Source organism: Dipteris shenzhenensis, chromosome 32, assembly GCF_047967505.1.
Source record: "Dipteris shenzhenensis isolate YYH24624 ecotype China chromosome 32, Dip_SZ_1.0, whole genome shotgun sequence".
Taxonomy (NCBI): domain Eukaryota; kingdom Viridiplantae; phylum Streptophyta; class Polypodiopsida; order Gleicheniales; family Dipteridaceae; genus Dipteris; species Dipteris shenzhenensis.
The window spans coordinates 37,555,414-37,577,162 of record NC_141627.1 but is presented as its reverse complement, the minus strand read 5'-3'; the positions used below and the strand labels follow the sequence as shown (position 1 = coordinate 37,577,162).

The 21,749-nt window shown below is 45.2% G+C and overlaps 2 protein-coding genes across 4 annotated transcripts in view; both read left to right on the top strand.

The window, feature by feature from the left end:
* The window catches only part of LOC147880699 (cinnamoyl-CoA reductase 1-like), a 258,556-nt gene that overhangs the window by 217,833 nt on the left and 18,974 nt on the right, over positions 1–21,749 (top strand). The gene's annotated exons all lie outside the window — the stretch shown is intronic.
* LOC147880700 (cinnamoyl-CoA reductase 1-like) overlaps positions 1–21,749 on the top strand; it is a 90,963-nt gene that overhangs the window by 50,296 nt on the left and 18,918 nt on the right. The window contains exon 5 of the mRNA XM_087370756.1: positions 13,728–13,890. Within this exon, the coding sequence (XP_087226882.1) occupies positions 13,728–13,890 (163 nt within the window). The remainder of the gene's footprint in view (positions 1–13,727; positions 13,891–21,749) is intronic.

Genomic DNA, 21,749 nt, shown 5'->3' with positions numbered 1-21,749 from the left:
TTGCATGGGACAGTTGAGATGCTTGGTCCGTAACTTCCTTTGGGCAGGATCAGATGGCACTCGCAACACCAGAGTTAGAGTTGCATGGCAGACAGTGATACTGCCACAGGCACAGGGAGGCCTGGGTATTATAGATCCAGAGATGCAAAGCAGAGCCCTGTTGGGTAAGTTGATAGTCAGGGGTCTCACTCCAGGCATGGAGCCCTGGAAACTTATCCTGTAGCACGGTCTCTTGAGGAACACCCCCCGCACAGGTGGTTAGTGGCAACCGTTCCACAGGTGGATCTTTTCAGAGGCCCCTCTCACGGGGAAGGGCTCACTTCTAATGAGGAGTCTCTTGAGGGTCTGGCAGCGGATCTCAGGAGGTCTCATCCGAGTCAGCCCCCAATATGCGGAGGAGTTTGCACGCCAGCCGCTTATCTGGGACCCAGAGTTCAGAGACCAAGATGGTTTGATGCTAGGGCAGCGGCTACACATTGGCTGGGCACAGTGGGACAGCGAACCGGCTCGCTCCCTGCGGACATGGTCTAGACTCCTAGCAGAGGCAGAGGTATGATTGGAGGTCCTTTCTCATTTGAGAGTGGCCAACCAGAGGATGGTGGAGATAGAGGCAGCTATTCCGGACTCTTGGAGGGAGGGACTGCAGGTTTTCACTCCGGCACACTGACTAGGACAATTCTCTAGAACGGGTGTACCTTTGAGGATTCAGCTGTGCCTGTAGTCGCCAACCCCCACGAGCGTGCGGTTCTATGATGTGGGACCGGGCGGACTACTACAGCTCTAGATCACAGGGGATCAGGAGATGGACAGGGTGTTAGGCCAAGTGGGTTGGCAGAGGGTCACAGTAGTGGGACGTTTGGGCAAGGAGTGGTCGATCGACCCTTCTTGCATCACAGACCTAGATGCCCCCCGTTGGTCGCCCTCTCAACGAGATACAATGGGACCTCGGAGAGTGGTTATGGCCAGTCAGAGCAGGTCTCTCAGAGAGAGTGGAGGAGGTGCCTTTCTTCTCGTACACCATGTGGATAGGACGTTGCCTCCAGATGGACCCCTTCGCTAGAGAGACACTGGAGTGCACAGCAGGTGCCAGAGGAGGCTAGATCTAGAGTTTGGGCCCCACTGTGGTCTAGCCTACGTCCACAGAAGATATCCTATTTCTTTTGGATGGTCGCACACGGAGGTCTCCTAGTGGGCCTGTGGCTTGAGCAGATGCGGGTGGATGGCAACTGCCACAAATGTACAGTCAGAGCTATGGAGACTATTCCTCACTGCTTATGGAGCTGCCCAACAGCTCAGAGGATCTGGCTCGGAGCGCTTCGGATTGTGGCACGGCTTCAGAGCACGCAGAGAGATTCATGTGGGATATGGTAGCTTGGCTTACAAGGGGGGCTACGCTTTCTCCATAGACACGGTCTCGCCAACTTACCGGATACAGGGTCGGAGCATTCACAGCATTGAGCTTCACTTGGCTACTCCCACCCCTTCTCACCATCCCCCTTAGTCGAGAGAGGATAGTGTCTAGGAGACGGTGGCCAGCATCACGGCCTGGAACATCTAGGTGGCCCGTTGCAGCTGGGTCATGGGCCAGCACCATGTTCCTCTGACAGCTACGCTGGTTGCCATTTGGCAGGATATCATTTATACGATGCGATCCATTTTGGAGCACGGCGTTCCAGGTTCTCGAGCTACCGACGATAGGCGCAAGGCTTGGCCTGCAGGTGTATTTTATGATCTCACACCGCGAGGGATTCGTTGGCTGTAGAGTCCACCACCGTGGTTGTTAGCCCCTGTTACAGAGAATCCCTAGGCAGTGAGCTAGGATCTTTGGCAACAAGCGATTGGCACCTTTCCGGTTTTGCCAATTTGTATGGTTGGATTTTAAGCATTAATAAAAGTTCCTTTTCTCTGTAAAAAAAAGTGACAACCAAAAAAGAGGCTTTGTAGGATGAAGGACAGCAGACTACGACCACTATAGCCTGAACTCCACTAGACCGCCTCTTGGATCTGTGCCTTGCAATAACTGGTACGATGCATAGTGTAAGGCCCTTCACTGATAGATCCAATTTGAAGCCAAATATAATCTTTCGAACAGTCCAGACACGATACACAAAAATTGTCGTTTGGTACGTCAAAAGAAGCAGGCATTTATCCGTCAAAATGAGAAAGAGTTACTGAATACACTATCTAGTAACAACTCCAAGGATTTTTGACGCAAGTTACTTGAGCGCAAATCACCCTTACCTCTCACCGATACCCGAACTTGGCACACATATGCACGCAACCTTTATGATGTCCCACACCAGCCCATCCCGTATCTCTCTTGCTCACCCTGCCCCACCACTTGCACCCTGTTCACTAGAGGTGGCGTCAAGGACGCGGCATTGAAACTTCACAATGGTCGAGCGAAAGATCACAAAGAACTCTGCACTGAATTTGTTGCATATGGGATTGATATCGTAGCCCCGATCATAGCTAATCTTTTCAATGACACAGTTTGCCTTGGCTTCCCACGCACCTAGACCCTTAACACTATCTGTGGGGGTTAAAGGCCACTGTGCCTTAACTCATGTTATGTACAATACTCAAACACAGATATATATATATGTGGATGACATAGAACATTAGGGTGTTCAACACCCAACAAAACTTTTATGGCTCTCTCTCTCTCTCTCACCCTCTTCCATTATGCTTCCGTTGAGAGCACTTTCAACTGGTATCAGAGCCCGGGTGGTCTATCTGATGCTTGTGGGTGGTCTAGCTGAGCCCGTGTGTGTGCCTGCTGCGTGTGCCTGCTGCTCAGGGACAACTTTGACACATTGCAGTTGATGCATTGATAGTACTATGCTCTCTTGGATGAGATATTATTGATGCTTATGCCCATGAACGGTGTTTATGATTGAGGCATTTTGCTCTTATTAACATTGGATCTGCCATTGTTTGTGATTCTTTCTTGCAAGCACTAGCATTTGGGATTTTGCTTTATTTGCATCATGGCATCCTCTTTCATGTCTGAAAATGAGATTTTCAGCATTAAAAAGTTTGGTAGGATAAACTTTTCTCTATGGAAAAGAACAGATAAGGGATGTGCTTATTCAAAAGAAGCAGATTAGACCCTTGGAAGGAATTGCAACTAAGCCTGCAGCTATGTCTGAGGATGATTGGAATGAGTTGGATGCATTAGTAAAGTCTATTGTTAGACTTCATCTTGCAGAGTTAGTTTATTTCACAGTAGTAAATGAGAATACTACGAAAGATTTGTGGAAGAAATTATGTGCCACTTATGAGAAAGAAACTTCCTCTAATAAAGTTTATCTCATGAAGAGATTGTTTGAGCTACAAATGAAGGAAGGGGTCTCCATTGCTTCTCACTTGAATGAATTCCATATTATTTTCAGCCAGCTTCAGGCTCAAAAGCTGAATTTTGATGCATAGACTAATGCAATATTTCTCTTATGTTCATTGCCATCCGCATGGAATACCTTCCGTACAGCTGTCAGTAACTCTGCACCTGGTGGAGTATTGAAGTTTGATGATATCTTGCTACAGAGAGGCTTATCCAGGATGTGAATCCACCTGCGTATATTGATAGACAGCAAGACATCAAGGGCAGATTATGGATCATCTATTGGTGGAAACGATGAGCCAAATGTGACTGATACGCAAGCGGAACAGCAAACTGAAATGCCCTTGAGAAGATCAACTAGAATGTCTAGACCGCCTGATACATTTATTCCAAGGGCAAACCATGTGATGCTTACTGATTGCGGGAAGCCTTCTTTGCTACAGAGAGGCTATGATACACGAGGACCAGCGTAAGTAGGAGTATGCTATGCAATCACAGATGAGTTCATTCATGAAGAATACGACTTGGGACTTGGTTTCTTTGCCACATGGAAAGAAAGCATTGCCATGTAAATGGGTCTACAAGATGAAGATCACAGGTGATGATGTGCCTAGGTACAAGGCCTGTTTGGTTGCTAAAGGATTCAAGCAAGAGAAGGGTGCAGACTTTGATGAGATCTTCTCTCCGGTTGTGAAGATGACTGCACTTAGATGCATACTTGGACTTGTGGAGAGGATATGGAGCTTATGTAGATGAATGTCAAGACATCTTTTCTGCATGGGGATCTACATGAGGAAATTTACATTGTACGATCGGAAAGCTTTGAAGAAAAGAGCAAAGAGCATTTGGGTTTGCAAGCTGAAAAAGAGTATCTATGGTCTTAAGCAAGCACCTAGAGAATGGTATCAAAAGTTTGATACTTGCATTCGGTCCCAGGGTTTTAGAAGAAGTGAGATTGATCACTGCCTCTACACTAAAAGGGCTAAGGATAATAGTTTGATACTCTTGGCACTTTATGTGTAACAAGCTTGCACAATCATGGGGTTTCTTATGTGTATCTCCAAACCATGCAAAACATCAATGGCCACAAGATGATCAATGCATTAAGCAATGCACTAAGAGGGCATCCCTGTCTCACTTAACGATATAAATTCCATTGATAAAAAATATTTATAGATAAAATGCTGGCTACTTTATTGTCACTATACAACCAATAAATAGCATGCTGCCTTTTATTTCCGCTGAAAACACAGCAAATAGGGTATGCAAATAACGGAAGAACACAAGGAAAGGCGAGAGGACTAAAACGCAAACTTAAACGCTGAAAGAAGAGGTATATTCATAGAGGATTGGAACACTGAGGGAGGAAAAGAAAAAAAGAGAGAGTATAGACACGGATTGCAAGACTGAAAGGCCTACACCTAGAGACCTAAACCTCACACAGCTCTAGTATGGAGGCACCGCATCCCAGACAAAGCCCAAAATCTGCTCGCGACAGAGGCAGGAAGCCAGAGACGCAGCGTGCGGACGTTTGAAGGTGATTCGGGGTCTGAAATCAGGTCACAGTAAGTCCCAGCAAAGGCGCGAACAGCACCGGGATCACTTGGAAGATACCTCATGGAAAGAAACTGGATTATTGGAAATTAGCCACTTGGCCTCTTCATGTTCTGCCTCTTATTGTGCAATCAATTTTGGTTGCCTACATATAGTTCTTCTTGCCTCTGAGGATGCTTGATAAGAAAGATATTACTTCTTTCATGTCCATACTTATGGAGACTTATGGCACTCTAAGCATGGCCGTAAGAGAATCAGATAACTCTCTATGGAGCACCTTTGTTTGCCAGAGATGCATGGTGGTTTGAATATTTTAAATATTCACATTCATATTTTGGCACATATGGGGAAGATGATGCTGGAATTTTTACAGAAGGAGATCAGCCTTGGGCTGCTATGATGCGTCATTGACTTTCACAGCTGGCTACACATGCCTTTGGGCACTGGCATCCCGCTCAACATTTTGGGATATATTGATGGAATAATTAAGGATGCCCTTTTGCTTCTTGAATTTTTTTAGCTTGGAAAGAAATTCTATCTCATCTCAAATATCATGGCCATGACTCTCTTGTGTGAGAGTCTGCATTGGTCCAGGGCGTTTGATCATCCTCTAACCTTGTAGGAACCAAGCACTCTTATGTTATTTTATCCAAGGGAATTAGGTTGGTAGGTGATGTAGGAACAAAGTGGAGACAGGATGTGAATACAAGTGAGCAAGAGTGCATACACAAGAAAGCTCCAATAGAAATGTTCAAATGAAACAATACAAGTACTTGGTATATATAGCACCCAAGTACTATTAGTCAACCATAGGGGTGACTTTATGCCTACAACACCATATCTTTGTAATCTCTTACAAACCCCCCCTCAAAGATATGGCTGAAAGTACCCTGGAAACATCTCAGGTGTACCTTGCAGTACCTAAAGTACCATGGTTGCACAAATTCATCCAGATGGATATGCAACCTATGGGAGTACATGAAAACAATGTCATTGTGAATCACTTCACAACCCCCCTTGACATTGTGAGAATGTCTCTAATCCCCAAGCCATGTTGATGTTGTAAGAAAAGATCTGTTGACAGGGCTTTGGTGAAGATATCCACCACATTGTCCTCAATGGACAATAGATGAGATCAATGAAGCCATCATAAATATAATCCCGTACATAATGATAATGATTTTCAATGTGTTTTAATCGAGCATGAAAGACAGGATTGTTGGCTATGGCAATGCGACTCTGGCTGTCACAGAAGATACAGTTTGCTTCGCCATCCTGTGCATGATGCAAGTCATGCAAAAGCTTCCTTAACCACATTAACACTGTAGTGGCTGAATTGGCAGCTTTGTACTCTGCTTCACTGGAGGAAAGAGAGACTCGCTCTTGCTTCTTACTGAGCCATGAGATACAGGCTGAACCCAATGAGAAGCAATAGCTAGCAGTGGACCGTCTGTCGTCAATGTCCCATGACCTGAGTCGATGAAACCGCTCAGCTTTAGATCACAATCTGAAGCATAATGCAAGCCAAGAGAGAGAGTGCCATGGACATACCTGAGAACCCTCTTTGCTGCATTCCAATGTGTGATCGTGGGACAATGCATGAATTGGCTCAAAAGCCCTGTGGCGTAGGCAATATCAAGCCGTGTGGAGCATAGATATATCAAACTGCCAACCAACTGCCTGTACAAAGTGCCATCAAACTTTTCAGCAGTATCATGCTTACTCAGCTTGAGTCCCTTTTCCAATGGAGTAGCCACAGGCTTACAGTTCTCCATTTTAAATTTTTGCAACAACTCCTTCGAATACTTTGTCTGTGACATAGAAATCCCGTCATGGGTCTGCCAAAACTCAATGCCAAGACAATAATGCAATAGGCTCAAATCTGTCATGTCAAAGTTGTGACATAAAGCGGACTGCACTGCTGTAATTTGCGGCAAATCATTGCCAGTGAGTATACTGTCATCCACATATAGTACCAACATGACCAATTCTGATTTTTAGTGTTTACAAAGCCCTGGGACAGCAAAAACTGATGTATCTTCTGATACCACGCACGAGGTGCTTGCTTCAGCCCATATAGAGCCTTCCTGAGCTTGCATACCTTGTGCTCTTGTCCCTTCACCTCAAAACCTTGGGGCTGATGTACATAGACCTCCTCTTTAAGATCTCCATTGAGGAAAGCGGTCTTGACATCCATCTGGTACACTGACCAACCATAAAATGCAGCAAGAGAGATGAGAGAACGAATGGTGGTCATCTTGGTCACTAGAGCAAATGTCTCCTCATAATCTATCCCCTCCTCTTGTGCATACCCCTTGGCAACCAAATGGGCTTTGTATTTCTCAACTTTGCCATCTGAATGGTATTTCACCTTATAAATTCATTTTGTGCCAACCACATTTTTCTCAATGGGCGCATCAACCAAGTCCCATGTGGTATTCTTCTTAATGGATTTAATCTCAACTTCCATAGCTTTCTGCCATGCCGGATTTTGCTGAGCATCCTTGAAGCTCTGAGGCTCATTTTCAGCTTCCATCATTAAGGTCATCAAAGCAAAAATGACCTTTTTCTGATTTTTTTGAGTGCTGGCCCTGGTTTTCCCCAAAGTAGGCTGATCCTTAGCATCTTGAATGGTCAACCTTGCCCAACATGGAATAGATTTCTCTGCTATACCACTCGGAGCTGCATCAACATCTTTAGTGGCCTCACGACGTTGATAATGCCTCCAAACATGAGGCTGTCTATTCTCATTAGTTGGCTGCAAATCTGAAACATTTGAGGGAGAGCCATCCTCAACATGTGGCAAGACATCTGAACTATGAGAAGTAGAAGGGGAAGCATCAGGAGACTCCGTCTCATCATCCTCAAATTGGATGATGTCCAAAGAGGTGTCATCGTATGGTGGCAAGTCTGTACTAGCGGGCTGCATGCACTCATTCTCAGCAAAGAGAGCATCTCTGCTGATTATTACCTTCCTAGTAGTGGGATTATATAGCCTAAATCCCCTGCTTCAGTGCTATACACCACAAAAATGCATTTGACACTCTTGTCATCAAGCTGTCCGATGTGCATCTGGAACCAAAGCATATGCCACTGAGCCAAAATTTCTGAAATGACTAATGTTTGGCTTAAAGCCATACAAAGCCTCAAATGGAGTCACGTTAACCAAAGCTTTGGTAGGGCATCTGTTTTGAATGTAAGTGGCTGTCACAATTGCTTCTCCCCAAAAAGCCTTTGAGACTCTCTTGAATTTCAGCATGCATCTCATCATTTCCATGAGAGTACGATTCTTCCTCTCAGGGAGTGGATTCTGCTGTGGTGTGTAAGGGCATGTCAAGTGATGTTTAATCCCATGCTGCTTCAAAAATCCCTAAAATGCATGTGACATGTGCTCTCCCCCTCTATCCGAGTTGAGTGTTCCAATTCTAGAATTGGTTTGGTTCTCAGCCATAGCTTTGAACTCCCGACACCAATATAACACCTCAGATTTTTCCTTCATGAGAAAAAGCCATGTGAACCTGGAGAAGTCATCTATAAAGGTCACAAAGTACCTTGCTCCTCTATGTGTGGGAATAGTCATGGGGCCACATACATCATTGTGCACTATCGGCAACACTTTGGTTGCCTTGACCCAATTCTTGCCTTGTTTACTGAATGGCAAGCGATGGAATTTGCCAAGTGCACACCCCTCACATACTTCATTTGCTGGTTGCTGTAATTTTGGCATTCCCTGAGTCATATTATTGTTGTACAAGTAGGACAATGCCCTGTGATGGACATGTCCAAACCTGGCATGCCATAAATCCGCCTGGGAAGTGTTTGCTACAGCCAATACCTTCTGATCATAAGGCTGAGCATCAAGCTTGTATAAGCCTTTGTCATATGTGCTTGTTGCCATAGTTTTTTCCATACGTTACCATACGCATACGTCATACGAGTATGGAAGTATGATTGGAGTATGGTTCCGTCCCTAGGGTTGAAACATACGTGACCCTAATTTTACTCAAAAGCATTTAGAAAGATATACATTGTACACATTACATTGACATAGAGCTACAAACTTTCTTCAGAGACCAGAGTCATTTGGAATCTGGATTCTGATACATAGTGTTAACGATAGATCAATACTACACCAAACATCATGATCAAAGGTAGTAGGTAGTAGAAACTTGGAAGTAGGTACCACACCAAAACATCAAAGGCAAAACATCATAGAAGAAAAGGCTGCCACAGCCCGGAAATAAAGCTGAAAATTGAAATGCATCACGATTCACAATTGATGAGGCTCAAGCCTCAAGCTACAGCTTGCATCCTCATCCTCATCCTCATTCTCTTGCTCATCCTCATCCTCATCCTCATCATCATCTGCATTAGTGCCATCCTCCTCCTCATCATCCTTCTCCTCCTTGAGACCATCCTTGAGGCCAACCACAGCCAAAGTTGGCCAATAGTGTACGGAGTACGGATTAGCAACGTACGGATTAGAATAGTGCTAAAAATGTGTTTTCCAAGGTTTTGGCCAGGCACAAAATCGATCCCCCCTCCCAAACAAAACAACCCCCCTCCCCCCCCCCCTCCCCTTGCCCCCCCCCCCCCCACACACACACACAACAAAAAAGCCAAACCACACCCAAGAAACAAAACCCCGCGGGGGGCGGGAAAATTGTACGGAAAGCCGTACGGACATTTGTACGTATGGAAAGCCATACGGAAAAAATGTCTGTACGCGTACGGATGGAACTATGCCTATTGCTACAACCTCATACCCTTTCTTTGGATCCTTGATCCTACATTGATTATCGTGAAATTCGACCAACATATGTTGATCATGGGCAATTGAAACTGAAATCAGATTTTGCCTCAAATTTGGAACATACCAAACATCTCGGATATACTTAACTTTCCCATTATCAAGCTGAATAGGAATGTGCCCAACTCCGATGATGTCTTGAGAAGCATCATTGGCACACGTAACCTGTTTGTCATGAATAGGTGTGATGCTCTCAAACCACTCCTGGCAAGGAGTCATGTGCTTAGTAGCACCACTGTCGATATACCATGTATCACTTGCAACAAGGGAAGCATCCCCTGATTGATTTTCAGCATTCAAATCCCCCCTAGCATCCATCTTCTCATTAAATGCAGCAAACGCAAAATCTCTATCACCTTGGGCAAGATGAGCTTCACCATGTGCATCTGAAGCACGAGTTTTAGTGGGGGCAACAAAATTATTGGCAACTGCCAGAGCTGTTCTTTTGCCTCTTCTTTTCATTGGCAATCCTTTTCTGACACTCTGCGATGTAATGCCCTAGCTTCTTGTAATAATTGCATTTGCCCTTTTTTTTGTTTTTACTTGAACTGCTTGCATTCCCCTCCTTGGGCTGAGTTGTATGGCTGTGTTTTGGCTCAAACTTTTTTTGAAATTTGCGCTTTCCACCCATGGCAAGAGCTTGCTCACCGTGACGAGAGGCTTTGGCAAAATTTGAGCATCTCTCCTCTTCCTGTAACAAAAGCCGAACTAACTCATCGAACGAGAGTGGGGCTGCCTTGAGAACAATGGTCAATGAAGTGATGAATGTGCCATATGAGGGCGCTAAGCTATTGAGAGTAATAGAGACGAGCTTCTTGTCTTCTATTTCCTCATCAATACTTGCAAGCTGATCACGTAGATCAGTGATCTTGGCAATATGATCAGTGATGGCCTGGCCTTCTTGCATCTCAAGATCCTTGAGCTGATTTATCAAGGCAATGGCCCTTGCCTCATTCTTAACATGATACATGTTTGCCAATCTTTCCCATGCTGCCTTTGCATCCTTGCACGACTTGATAGTCGTCATAATGTGCCTCTTCACATTTGTGGCAATCAAAAACATCACTTGGGCACTGCGGCGATCAAACTTCTTCTGCTCCTCCGTCGATGCTATGGGACTAGCAGGAGGGACTGTAGCAGTCTGTTGTGTGCCTGTAGTCTGACCCGAAGAAGTTGTGCTGGATGTAGTAACAATATCCCACAAGCCCTTACCAACTAAGATGTTCTTAAGCATGAATGACTACAAGGCATAGTTTGGTCCATCCAGCTTGTCACCCTCGGACAAATTGCCAAAACTGTCTGAAAGAGTCGACATGATGCAAAATGGGATACCCACAAGCTGCAAATGTACCTGCAAAAAGAACTGCAAGTCCCAAAAGTGCAACTGGTTGCAAATGTGCATGCGAATCCCAAATTGATACTGGCTGCAAATGCAAAGTAAGACTAGCTGCTCTGAAATGCCACTGACTGCACAATGCAATCACTGCAAAAATGGCATCAACCAAGCACTGCACTCTGCTGCAATCTGAAGTGCAATCCCAAACTGAAAATGCACAACCCAAATCTGAAAGATCGCACCCACGAGTGCTCAAATGCATCCAACAGAGCTCAAAAGCATCCACAATTGTAAAGTAACTGCAAATGCGCCCAACAATGTAGAGTATTTGCAAATGCACCTGAGAGTGCAAGAGTATGGGCTGCAAAAACAGTCCCGAAGCGAAATACACAGCTCAAAACACATTGAAACTGCACCTTGGCCCGAAACACCTGCAAAACAGTCCACTGATTGTGTGGGCAAGCTGGAGATGACAAAGGAGCTGAAGTGAGCTGTTTGGAGCTGAATGAAGCTGTTGGGAGTACTTCTAAACACAATACTCGTGTAGAGAAGAGCCTGGAGAAGTATGGAGACGCCTGGAGTTGCTGGAACACACCCGAGAGGGATTGGAGCTGAAAAAGGTCTAGATCTGAGCAGAAACGCCCAAAAACAGTCGAAAACTGTTCGAATCGCCTTCTAACAAGTCGTACGGGCTCGAAATCAGGTTTCGACAAGTCGTACAGACTCGCGGCACTGTCGCGCAACTGTACGGACATATCTGTACGGAAGTCCATACGAACGGAAAAAAAAAAAACAGATTCCCCCCCGGCCTGAAATGGTGCGGGACAGGCTTGTTTGTATGCGGGCAGCTCCGAAATTTCAAAAAATGTCGAAATCGGACCTCAAAAGGTCAAAAAGCAGCCGTTGGACTGTTGGAGCTACCTCAAGCAAAAGCTGGAGAGTTGAATGTGAGAACTAGGAACGCGCACTGGAGCACCAAGCTTGCGGGAGTCTGGAAACAAGCACAAGAATGGGCTCTAGAGACGGAAGCACTCTGATACCAAATGTGGTTGTGAACACAAGTGAGCAAGAGTGCACACACAAGAAAGCTCCAATAGAAATGTTCAAATGAAACAATACAAGTACTTGGTATATATAGTACCCAAGTACTACTAGGGTTGACTTTATGCCTACAACACCATATCTTTGTAATCTCTTACAGGTGATGTGCTCCACGCTGATGGTACTCTATCATCCTTTCCCTTGGCAGCCATGTAGTATGGTTTGGGATGCACTATCGACCCCTTTGGCACTATCTTTCCCAGATGCTTTATTGTTACTTACCAGTACCAAAGATGGAGCTTACTTATTGTCTTGCTGATTGGAATTTAGACCGCCAGGTTTCTGCCACTCACGCTTTACGTCTGGTTGATGTCCCCGTAGCCAATTTGTATAGGGTTTTGCAGCCTCCTCCTTGGAGTTTCCATCGGGGAAATCAACTTTGGTCTATATGCATGGCAATCCCAAATGGTGGCATAAAAGATTGCGGCAGCTTTGGTTCCACAAACTTCATCTTCGTCCGTAGGTTTTCCTATGGAGAGTGATGCTTGGTGTTATTCCCTTTGGACAGCTCTTGGCACGTCGACATATTGCTCTTGCTATCTGTCACAGGTGTCTAGTGCCAAGGGAATCTTTGCTTCATATTTTCTGGCTTTGCCTTGTGACTCGTGATTTCCTATTTTTTCTGCAATAGTGTCTTCGAGCCCGGTTTCCTACTGCTTGCTTTTGCAAACCTTTTTGGCTCTTTGGTGTTTGCCCATCGAGGCGTGAGTTCGACCTTTGCTACACCTAAGCTCGATATTGGGCAATCTGGACTCTGTAGAAAGACAGAGATTACAGAGTCTTTGGAGATTCCACACTATTTCCGGATGCCACTTAGGTAATCCTTTTATGATTGCATCTCAGTTTGTCAAATAGATTACTATGTTTACTTGTCTTACAATGAAATCTTCTGATATTGTAATGGCATCTCTCCTCTTTGGAGACTTCTTTTTGTGATATAATCATACATGGATTTCACCCCCCCCAAAAAAAAAGTGTGTGCTTGTTGGGCACTATGGTCTTTATATCATGCCTGTAACTCTCAGCTCTATGGATACTCCACTGTGGATATTGATCATTTCTTCCGTTCCTCCATGCATCACACCCTTCAGGAAGCGCATTTCATGGGAGATCTTCCTGCAGCCCAGCTAGAAGTGTTCTTTCACTGTTTTAAGCTTTCTTGTACTAGCTATTCTTTACTGGAGCACCTATCATATGAGTAGTAGCTGTCTCACTTTGAGACAGCTATGAATGTACATTCTTCTTAATGAAAGGTTCTTTTACCCCCTCCCCAAAAAAAGTGTGTGTGTGTGCATTTTCTAAATGAAATACTGCTGCTTATAAAAAAAAAGAGTGTGTGTGCGTGCACGCACTTGCGTGCACCCGTGTGTGCATTTAGAGTTTTGATATCTTTTGCGTTGGGTTAAGCCACCATTTTAGAGGGGGTTGTCTTTATGCTTGCATTTAGAAATTCTGGTTATGTTTATATGATGTAAGGTTATGTATTAGTCGTAAATGACATGATGTAAGATTACGTATTAGTCGTAAATGCTGAAGACTAACTCGTTTCCTTTGTGTATGGACTGTCAATATTTGTTTTTCAGCTTTGGTATATGCTTGGAAAAACTTTGGGCGAGCAAGAAGCTTGGAAGTATGCAAGGGAAGTGAGCCTTGATATGGTTGTAGTGTGTCCGGTCTTCGTAGTAGGACCGCTACTGCAGCCAACAATTAATACTAGTTCTCTTCTTATATTGAACTTGTTAAATGGTAATATGTTTTCTCATTGTTGCAAATAAATACGATCTTCATGTTTACCAATATTTCCTTTTCAGTCTATTAAGTTTCTAAAATAAGGTAAGTGACATACTAGGAGTCCAAAAGGTCATTTTTTTGGAGAGTGCTTTTGAGAACTAGCCATACAACGTGAAATATGTTCTGACAAGATCGTGAGTGTTTGATCTCTTATTCTTTGTTTCGTACTGAACAAAAGGAAATGGTTTGCCTTATTTTTGTGGGAAAATATTTTTACAAGGCTTTATTTAGAGGACTTTTGGACAGTTTAGATAGGAAGTGCTATGTGGCATATATTGCAATATAGCAAGGGTGGGCGAATTGCTTCTAGACAACGCCGCCATGTATCTCCTATGCTATATACAATTACGGATCATCTATAGATTTAAGACTTTCTTATGGATCAATACTCTAGTCTTCATGTCTTGTGCTTGTGTAGGCTCCTTGTCCAAGGATGCAACATATTTTGATGATTTACTAGGGAGAGTTTGGACCTCTTGGTGGCCATGTCTTACGTATCATGTGATTCACAAGTTGGAGTTCTTGATAGGCTAGGATGATCCCCTACTTTCAAATAAAGTGGAATATATTGCCTTCAAAAAGGTTAAACTAAGGAATTCGAGAGCAAAAATATCTTGTTTCATCCTTCAAGTATATACATGAGGAGATCTCTACCCAATTATGAAACAAGAAAAGGACAGGTAGGAGAGCTAGCAATTCTAGGTTATGATCAAGAGCTATGTCAAAAAAAGTAGCCCAGGTAGTGGGCCACTAAGGCATCATGCGACCTCATGGGGTGTCTATTGTACTCTTGTCATGCAAGAGTGAGCCCTCCATGTGCTCAAGGCCATGAAGAGAACTTGGAGAGGGTTGCATGCATTACTAGCTGCTCAGCCATGCCTCTTACATGCGGGGTTCCAAGGAGAACCCACAAGCTAGAGCCTATAGCGAGAGTGCAAGACCACTCTCTAGGGTCTCCTTGCATCTCTTTGAAGGGGGCGTCTCTCCCATAGCCATAGCTTTCATGATGCATACTCCGCTCTAGCTATCTAAGGGTTGATGTCCAACACTTGGCCAACCTCCCCATGTCTCCGGTCCTCTGCCATTGTAGTGCATTGATCAAGTGGTCATCTATGACGTCCTTGAGACCAACTATTTGGCCTTTCTTAAACTTCTACCTTAGGACACCGATGGGGGCTGTAACTACCTCCTAAATTGTAGTGATAAGCAAGTGGGTTCTAAGAGAGACTCTAGTTCGGGAGATGGTCTTTGCTAAGTTGCCAAGAGTTCTCATTTGCATGGCATAAGCTCTATTGCTAGGTCTCTGGAATGGCTATCTCAATTTTCTCTATCTATAGTCTTGCCATTCCTCATCTACAAGGCATTGAGAGACTCCTTAGGTATTAAGAACATAGCTTGCTCCATGTCATATTAAGAAGATAGTTTGCTCCATGTCATGGACTTCATTTTTTCCATTATCTGATTGCGCTCGGTCCAACCAATGTACTTCTTGGTGCCGTGTATGAACCCCCTCTGGGCCTTGGGGTGCCATAGTAGTTGTCTCCCTTGCTCCTCATGAAGCTGCTTATCATCAAGGAGCTATTCCTAGTGATGTGCGCTTCCAAAAAAATCCATGTGGAAAGCCCTCTCCTTTGGTCTTCAGGGTGTTTCAGAGTAGACCATGGTGCAAAAGGAGGTTCTAGGGCTTTGAGCTTGGGGTGAAGCCTCAAACTATAAGCGAGTGCTTTGCTTTGCATTTGTAGATCAATGGATTAGGACGATTACTATCTGCTCAGCCATATCTGCTCAGCCATTTGTCTCTCGTATCCCATGTGCCATGTGATCGTGACTAGAGAAAGTTGTGGACCAGTAGCCAATGTTGTCCCATGCATCCCTTGTGAAATCACTAGCAAGGTGCAATGTACCAGGCCATGATCAATAGCACCTAGTTAACCACCAATGCTTTGTCTACAAGGGAGATCTTGGTGAGCCCCAATACAACAACTTGCAACGAACACTCTCTAGGACCTATACCACCCACAACTCTCTCTCTACCAACACTCTCTAGGACCAATACCACCCACAACTCAGCTCAGGTGTCAGCCCTGTGGGAAAAGCCTGAGAGAGCTCTCTCTCAGGGTAGAAGCCTAGTGACTTGGGCTAATGGTTTGGGTACCAAGGTGAAGCAATTTTTCTCCAAGAGGAGATGTAGCCTCACCAGACTATTATCCAACCCTCCACGAAAAGGGTTGTATCATCTGCAAAATTTGAATCCAATAGCTCCTTCTCTTATTGGATTGGGAGGTGCATCTATGAACATGTGTCCCAATGATTTAAGAGAATATATAGGAGCCTCCACTACAAAAGGGATCTAGAAAGGGGCTAGCAAGAACCCTTGCCACACAGTGTCACTAGAAATTTTCCTAGATTTTGCGAGGCGCTTCGTCTAGAAACGGATTTTAAAATCGTATTTTATATGAATTATATATAAAACATAAATAATTATCTCTAGATTCTCTCTCTTTAAAAAAAAGCTCTCAAATACACATACACACACTGAGCACTCTCAAAAGAGTGAAGACACAGGTGACAACTTGTACCAGGGCGTTTCGCCCAATGCACTGGTGGTTTGCTTGTTTCGGCAAAACTTTTCGCTTGCTCGAAATGCGTTTTTGGTGACACTGCTACCACACAGGATGTGTGATTCAAAAGGCCTATGTATGGCCTGCAAAGAGTAGTTAGTTGGAGCTGACGGTCCGATTTACCAAGCTGAGCATCCCAATCTTCTCATGGTGTCCTCTAGGGGAAGTCAAATCCACCCTAATGGAGGTCTTCTTAAATTCTCAGAGGATCATGATAGACTTAAGTCCTTTTGTCGGGCCCAATCAATGGGCTCCCAAGAAAGTGAATATATTGTTCAAGATGCTTTGTTCTTGAATAAGACCATTTGGGTATCATGGATAACATATTGCTCAAAACGCTTTGTTCTTGAACCATTTGGATATCATGGATAACATATAGGAGATGGGGGGTGTAGACACATACTCATGATCTTAGCGAAGATCTTTTAGACAGTGTCCTATTAGGTGATCTATTGCCTCTAGATTAATGGTGGATCCCCCAACCTCCCTTCTTGGGAATGAGCCATATCTATCCATGAGAGAGAAGTGGTGTCTATTTGAGGGGGGCAAGGTTGCATCAGTGTTGAATTGAAGATGTTCTTGAGAGCATGGGAGATTTGAATGCCAACTAGGCCCTAGAATTGCTGATAGAGCTAGGGAGAGTCCATCCACTTTTGGAGGTTCTTGCATGCTTAGGGACTTTAAGGCCTAGAGCATGAACTACTTGAGCCCACTCATCACCATGCTATGAGTTCACCGAAGGGACCTCGTCCATATCTCCTTGTGTGCGACGATCTATGAGCATACATTGCTCATTTCGAGCACATGGTTGCTTTGATGTAAAGTAGAATATTGAAGGCTTGTAATCTTAATTAAGAGGCATGTGAAACGCAACATATTGAAAAATAGGGAAATGTATTTTATACACACGCACACGCGTGCGTGTGTGTGTGTTTGTGTGTGTGTGTGTGTGTGTGTGTGTGTGTGTGTGTGTGTATAGATATAGTGTTGTCATATAGTGAGATCTTCTGCTGATGTACTTTGGCACATCCCATTTTGGGATATCTAACCTGTAATATAAATATCAACAATTTTCACCCCCAAAAAAAAGTGTAGATATAGATAGATAGACAGATTACAAAAAGGTGAAAGTAATGCATGTGTTGGAGTATAACCTCCAAGGGGATAGGTGGAAAAGCCCATTGCTACCTTTTTCTCCTCCATTGTTCATCCTCCTCACTCAATTAGGAGACATCCATTCACAAAGGAAAGCATTTCTAGAGAACATCATGAATGCCCTCCTTGCCTTTGCGTCCCCCCTCAACCATTTCCACCTCCTCTCAGCGTCTACCACCTGCTCTCAGCCCTTCCCTGCTTCCTCTCACTCCCTTTCAGTTTGAATCGGCCTCTCACCCTCAATTGATGAATTTCACCGGCCGCAAGAACATGCACTTTTTTAAAAGACGAGTTGCTGCAGCCTCAAAAAGATGTGGAATTGGAGTCTCTCACCATCCTTTTTGCTCGCATCTATTTGATCCTACCCTTCTAGACTTCAAGCTAGAGATTATATGCTTGTGGCTTTATCCTCAAACCTCATCTCACGCCTTAAACATGTTCATTTGTTGGAATGTGGTTTCTTCCAGGTGGTCTTTGTTACTCCAGAGGTTGCGAGACTATGCTCAAAGCCAGCCCCCCTTCTAGACTTCAAGCTAGAGATTAGATGCTTGTGGCTTTATCCTCAAACCTCATCCCACGCCTTAAACATGTTCATTTGTTGGAATGTGGTTTCTTCCAAGTGGTCTTTGTTACTCCAGAGGTTGCGAGCACTGTGCTCAAAGCCAGCCCATTGCACTTGGGTTCTAAGATGATTTTTTTGGGACCTTTGACCCAATAGTAGAAGATAGCCAGGGCTTTTCACTTTTCATTAGTTTCCTCGGGCTTCCTTAGGTTTATCATCGGCTCCTTACAGGCCCCCATAGGACACCTGCCCCCTCTCCTACATAGGGAAGCGGGGTCTATGAGACTCAAATATCCGAGACCGTGTCCTGCACCATTTGGAACTGTAATGGTACCTTATGGTCAGAACCAGGGAACTTCTCGGAATCCTATATAGGCCACGACATAGTCTTCTATACAGAGACACATCAGAGTCCAGAGCGCCCTCTTCCAATAGTCAGTAGATATACATGGGAGTCTGCCTACAGAGATGAGACGAGGGGTACAAGAGGAGTTCAAGGTTCAGGTGGAGTTGCAGTCCTTTTCAGATCCACACTTCGGGGGATCATTTCAGTAGAGCAGAGAGATACACATTCCAGATTTCTTTGGATTCGGATATGACACATGGACAGCTAGGATCTGTTTGTCGCAACCCCGGAGACCTCCCACTTTGCTAGAGATATTCGAGGTGATGATGAGACATCCCCATTTGCTGCCCTTTATCAGTCCATCGTTGACTTTTCTAGCCGCGGAGAAGTCCTTCTAGTGGGGGACTTCAACGCGAGGACAAGGGCCCGTCAGGTACCACTTCTTGATTTCAGAGATGATTCCACTCTACTGGCAGATGTTGACCTTGAGGAGGCAGGTATGCTACGGGTTTCGGCTGACAGGCGAGATCCATTCTCATCCTATGGGCAGGCCCTATTAGACCTAGGCAGGATACATGATCTCATTATCTATAATGGTCTTGACAGATGGCCTGCTTCAGGTGGTTTCACATGCTTTCCACATGGGGGGGGCTCTAGTGTTGTTGATTACATCATGGGATCCCCTGTCTTCACATCTCGCATTACTGACTTCACTGTAGCACCTCTCCCCCCAAGGGCTGATCATACATACCTTTTCTTTCGCATCTCCGCCTCCCTTCGCACAGCACCTTCTACCCCACTCAGTGCTTACTCCACCTACCACGATATACGCTTTGATCGAGATCACTCACCTTCTTACTCTGGCCATCTATACATACTTCTCGCTTATATTGACTTCATACCCCTTTTAGAGCATCATGCTGCCCTTGTCACTTGCTCACTACACGCGGCTGCCATTCACGCTTTTTTCCACACCACCCACTCCACCCGCCCACCACCCCCTGGAACCGTACCCTGTAATAGTTGGTACGATGATGAGTGCAAGGCCTTACGCCGTCAACTCAGATTCGAAACCAAAAACAGTCTTCCGAGCGCACTAGATACGCTACGTGAATACCATAGACTGGTACGGAGGAAGAAACTAGACTTCGTTCATCGAAATGAGGAGGAGCTACTGAACATTTTGTTTAGTAACAACTCTAAGGACTTCTGGCGGAGATTTCTAGAAAGACGGTCCCCTCCGCCACTCACTAACACCCAGATCTGGTTTGATTATGCACGCACACTTTATGAGATTCCAAATCAGCCAGTCCCTAGCCTCTCACACATGCCTCGTCCCACATCCTGCACCCTCTTCACTAGAGGAGGGGTAAAGGATGCTGTAATGAAACTTCATAATGGCCGAGCGAAGGATCATGACGGACTATGCACTGAGTTCATTGCATATGGGATTAACCTCCTAGCCCCGATCTTAGCAAAGCTTTTTAATGAAGCGGTTTGTTTGGAATGTCCACACACTTGGACCATTAACACTATCTCACCCATCCACAAGGCAGGGGATCCCATGAGCTCGGAGAACTACAGGACCATTATGATTGGACATGTCATGTCCAAGATTTATGCATCAGTACTTGACTCCGAGGTTAGCAGACTTGTAGAGTGTCGAGGACTCAGAGCAGCAGAACAGGCCGGATTCCGGCGTGATCATGGAACCATGGACCACATTCTGACGCTCAGATGTATCATCGAGGAGGCGAGGTCACGGAAGCAGAGGGTTTATTGTTGCTTCATGGATTTTCGCAAGGCATTTGACACGGTCTCGAGAGCCCGCCTCATACGGCGCCTACAGGATTTGGGCTATGACCAGGAGATCATTTGGGCTGTCATGGCACTTTACGAGAGAGTTTCTGACAGAGTTTGGGCAGGATCCGGGTGGACAGACGAGATCATGAGTACCATCGGGGTCAAACAAGGGTGTCCTTTGTCGCCTACCTTGTTTGGCCTCTACATTGACGAGCTTGAGATAGTGATGCAGACACAGGGGGGTGTAGGTTGCTCTCTTGTGGGCACGCTGATCCAGATTTTGCTCTATGCAGATGACGTGGCTCTCTTGTCTTCCTCAGCAGAGGGGCTTCAGAGACACCTAGACGCACTACAATTCTTTTGTGAGTCTCATGATTTGAAGGTCAACGTGGGTAAAACCAAGGTCATGATCTTCAATACATCTCGAGCCATCATGTGTCAGGAGCAGTTCACATTTGCGGGGTCATGTGTTGAGATAGTTTCATCGTACACTTATCTTGGGATTATCTTCTCCGGACTGAGCTTCACTATGAGACCTGCGATGTAGGCACGCTTGAGTAGAGGGTATGCCTCATTGGCCAGGCTAGAGAGACAGTGCTTCTGCTTACACTTTCAAGATCCACGCACCAAGGGGTTGTTTTTTGACTCCTTGGCTCGCCCAGCGGGGATGTACGGCAACCCTTGTTGGGGGCCAGACTTGTCGAATACAGAGTGGGCCCGTGTGGAGCGGCTAGAGGTTCTCATGCTATCACGGATGATTCATGTTAAGTCATTCGTTCCTCACCAGATCATTCAGGCTGAGTTTGGGTCACCCCCTTTACAGCTAGATGTTGCATTTCAGGTCATCACATATCTGTACCGAGTTAGGGAATATGGGGATTATACCTCGGGGTGTAGCAGGCTACCATGGACTCTATCCACTTCTATGGCACTTGCAGTAGGAGGAGATCTGGTGGTATGCACGTACAGAGAGATGGTTTGAGCGACGAGGGCTCCACATGGATAGACTACCTCCCTTCCAGTATAGCATGGATGCTCCGTTCTCTCCCCTCTTATCACACGAGGTTAACTAGGTTATCCATGAGGATCTCTACTACAGCTATACACTTTTCGGACCTGGTTGGAACGGAGTGAACTCCCAGTGAAGCTTAGCTTCTACAAAGATCACTTCTTACATATCACAGCGGAGGGTTTCATTGACCCATCAGGATACACACAGATTCACCTACCCCACTCGATGAGGATCTCTCTTGGGCAGTTCCGGGTCTCTTCACACAGACTTCGCATCGAGAGCGACAGTGCAGAGCGACTACCCAGGGAGCGGCGC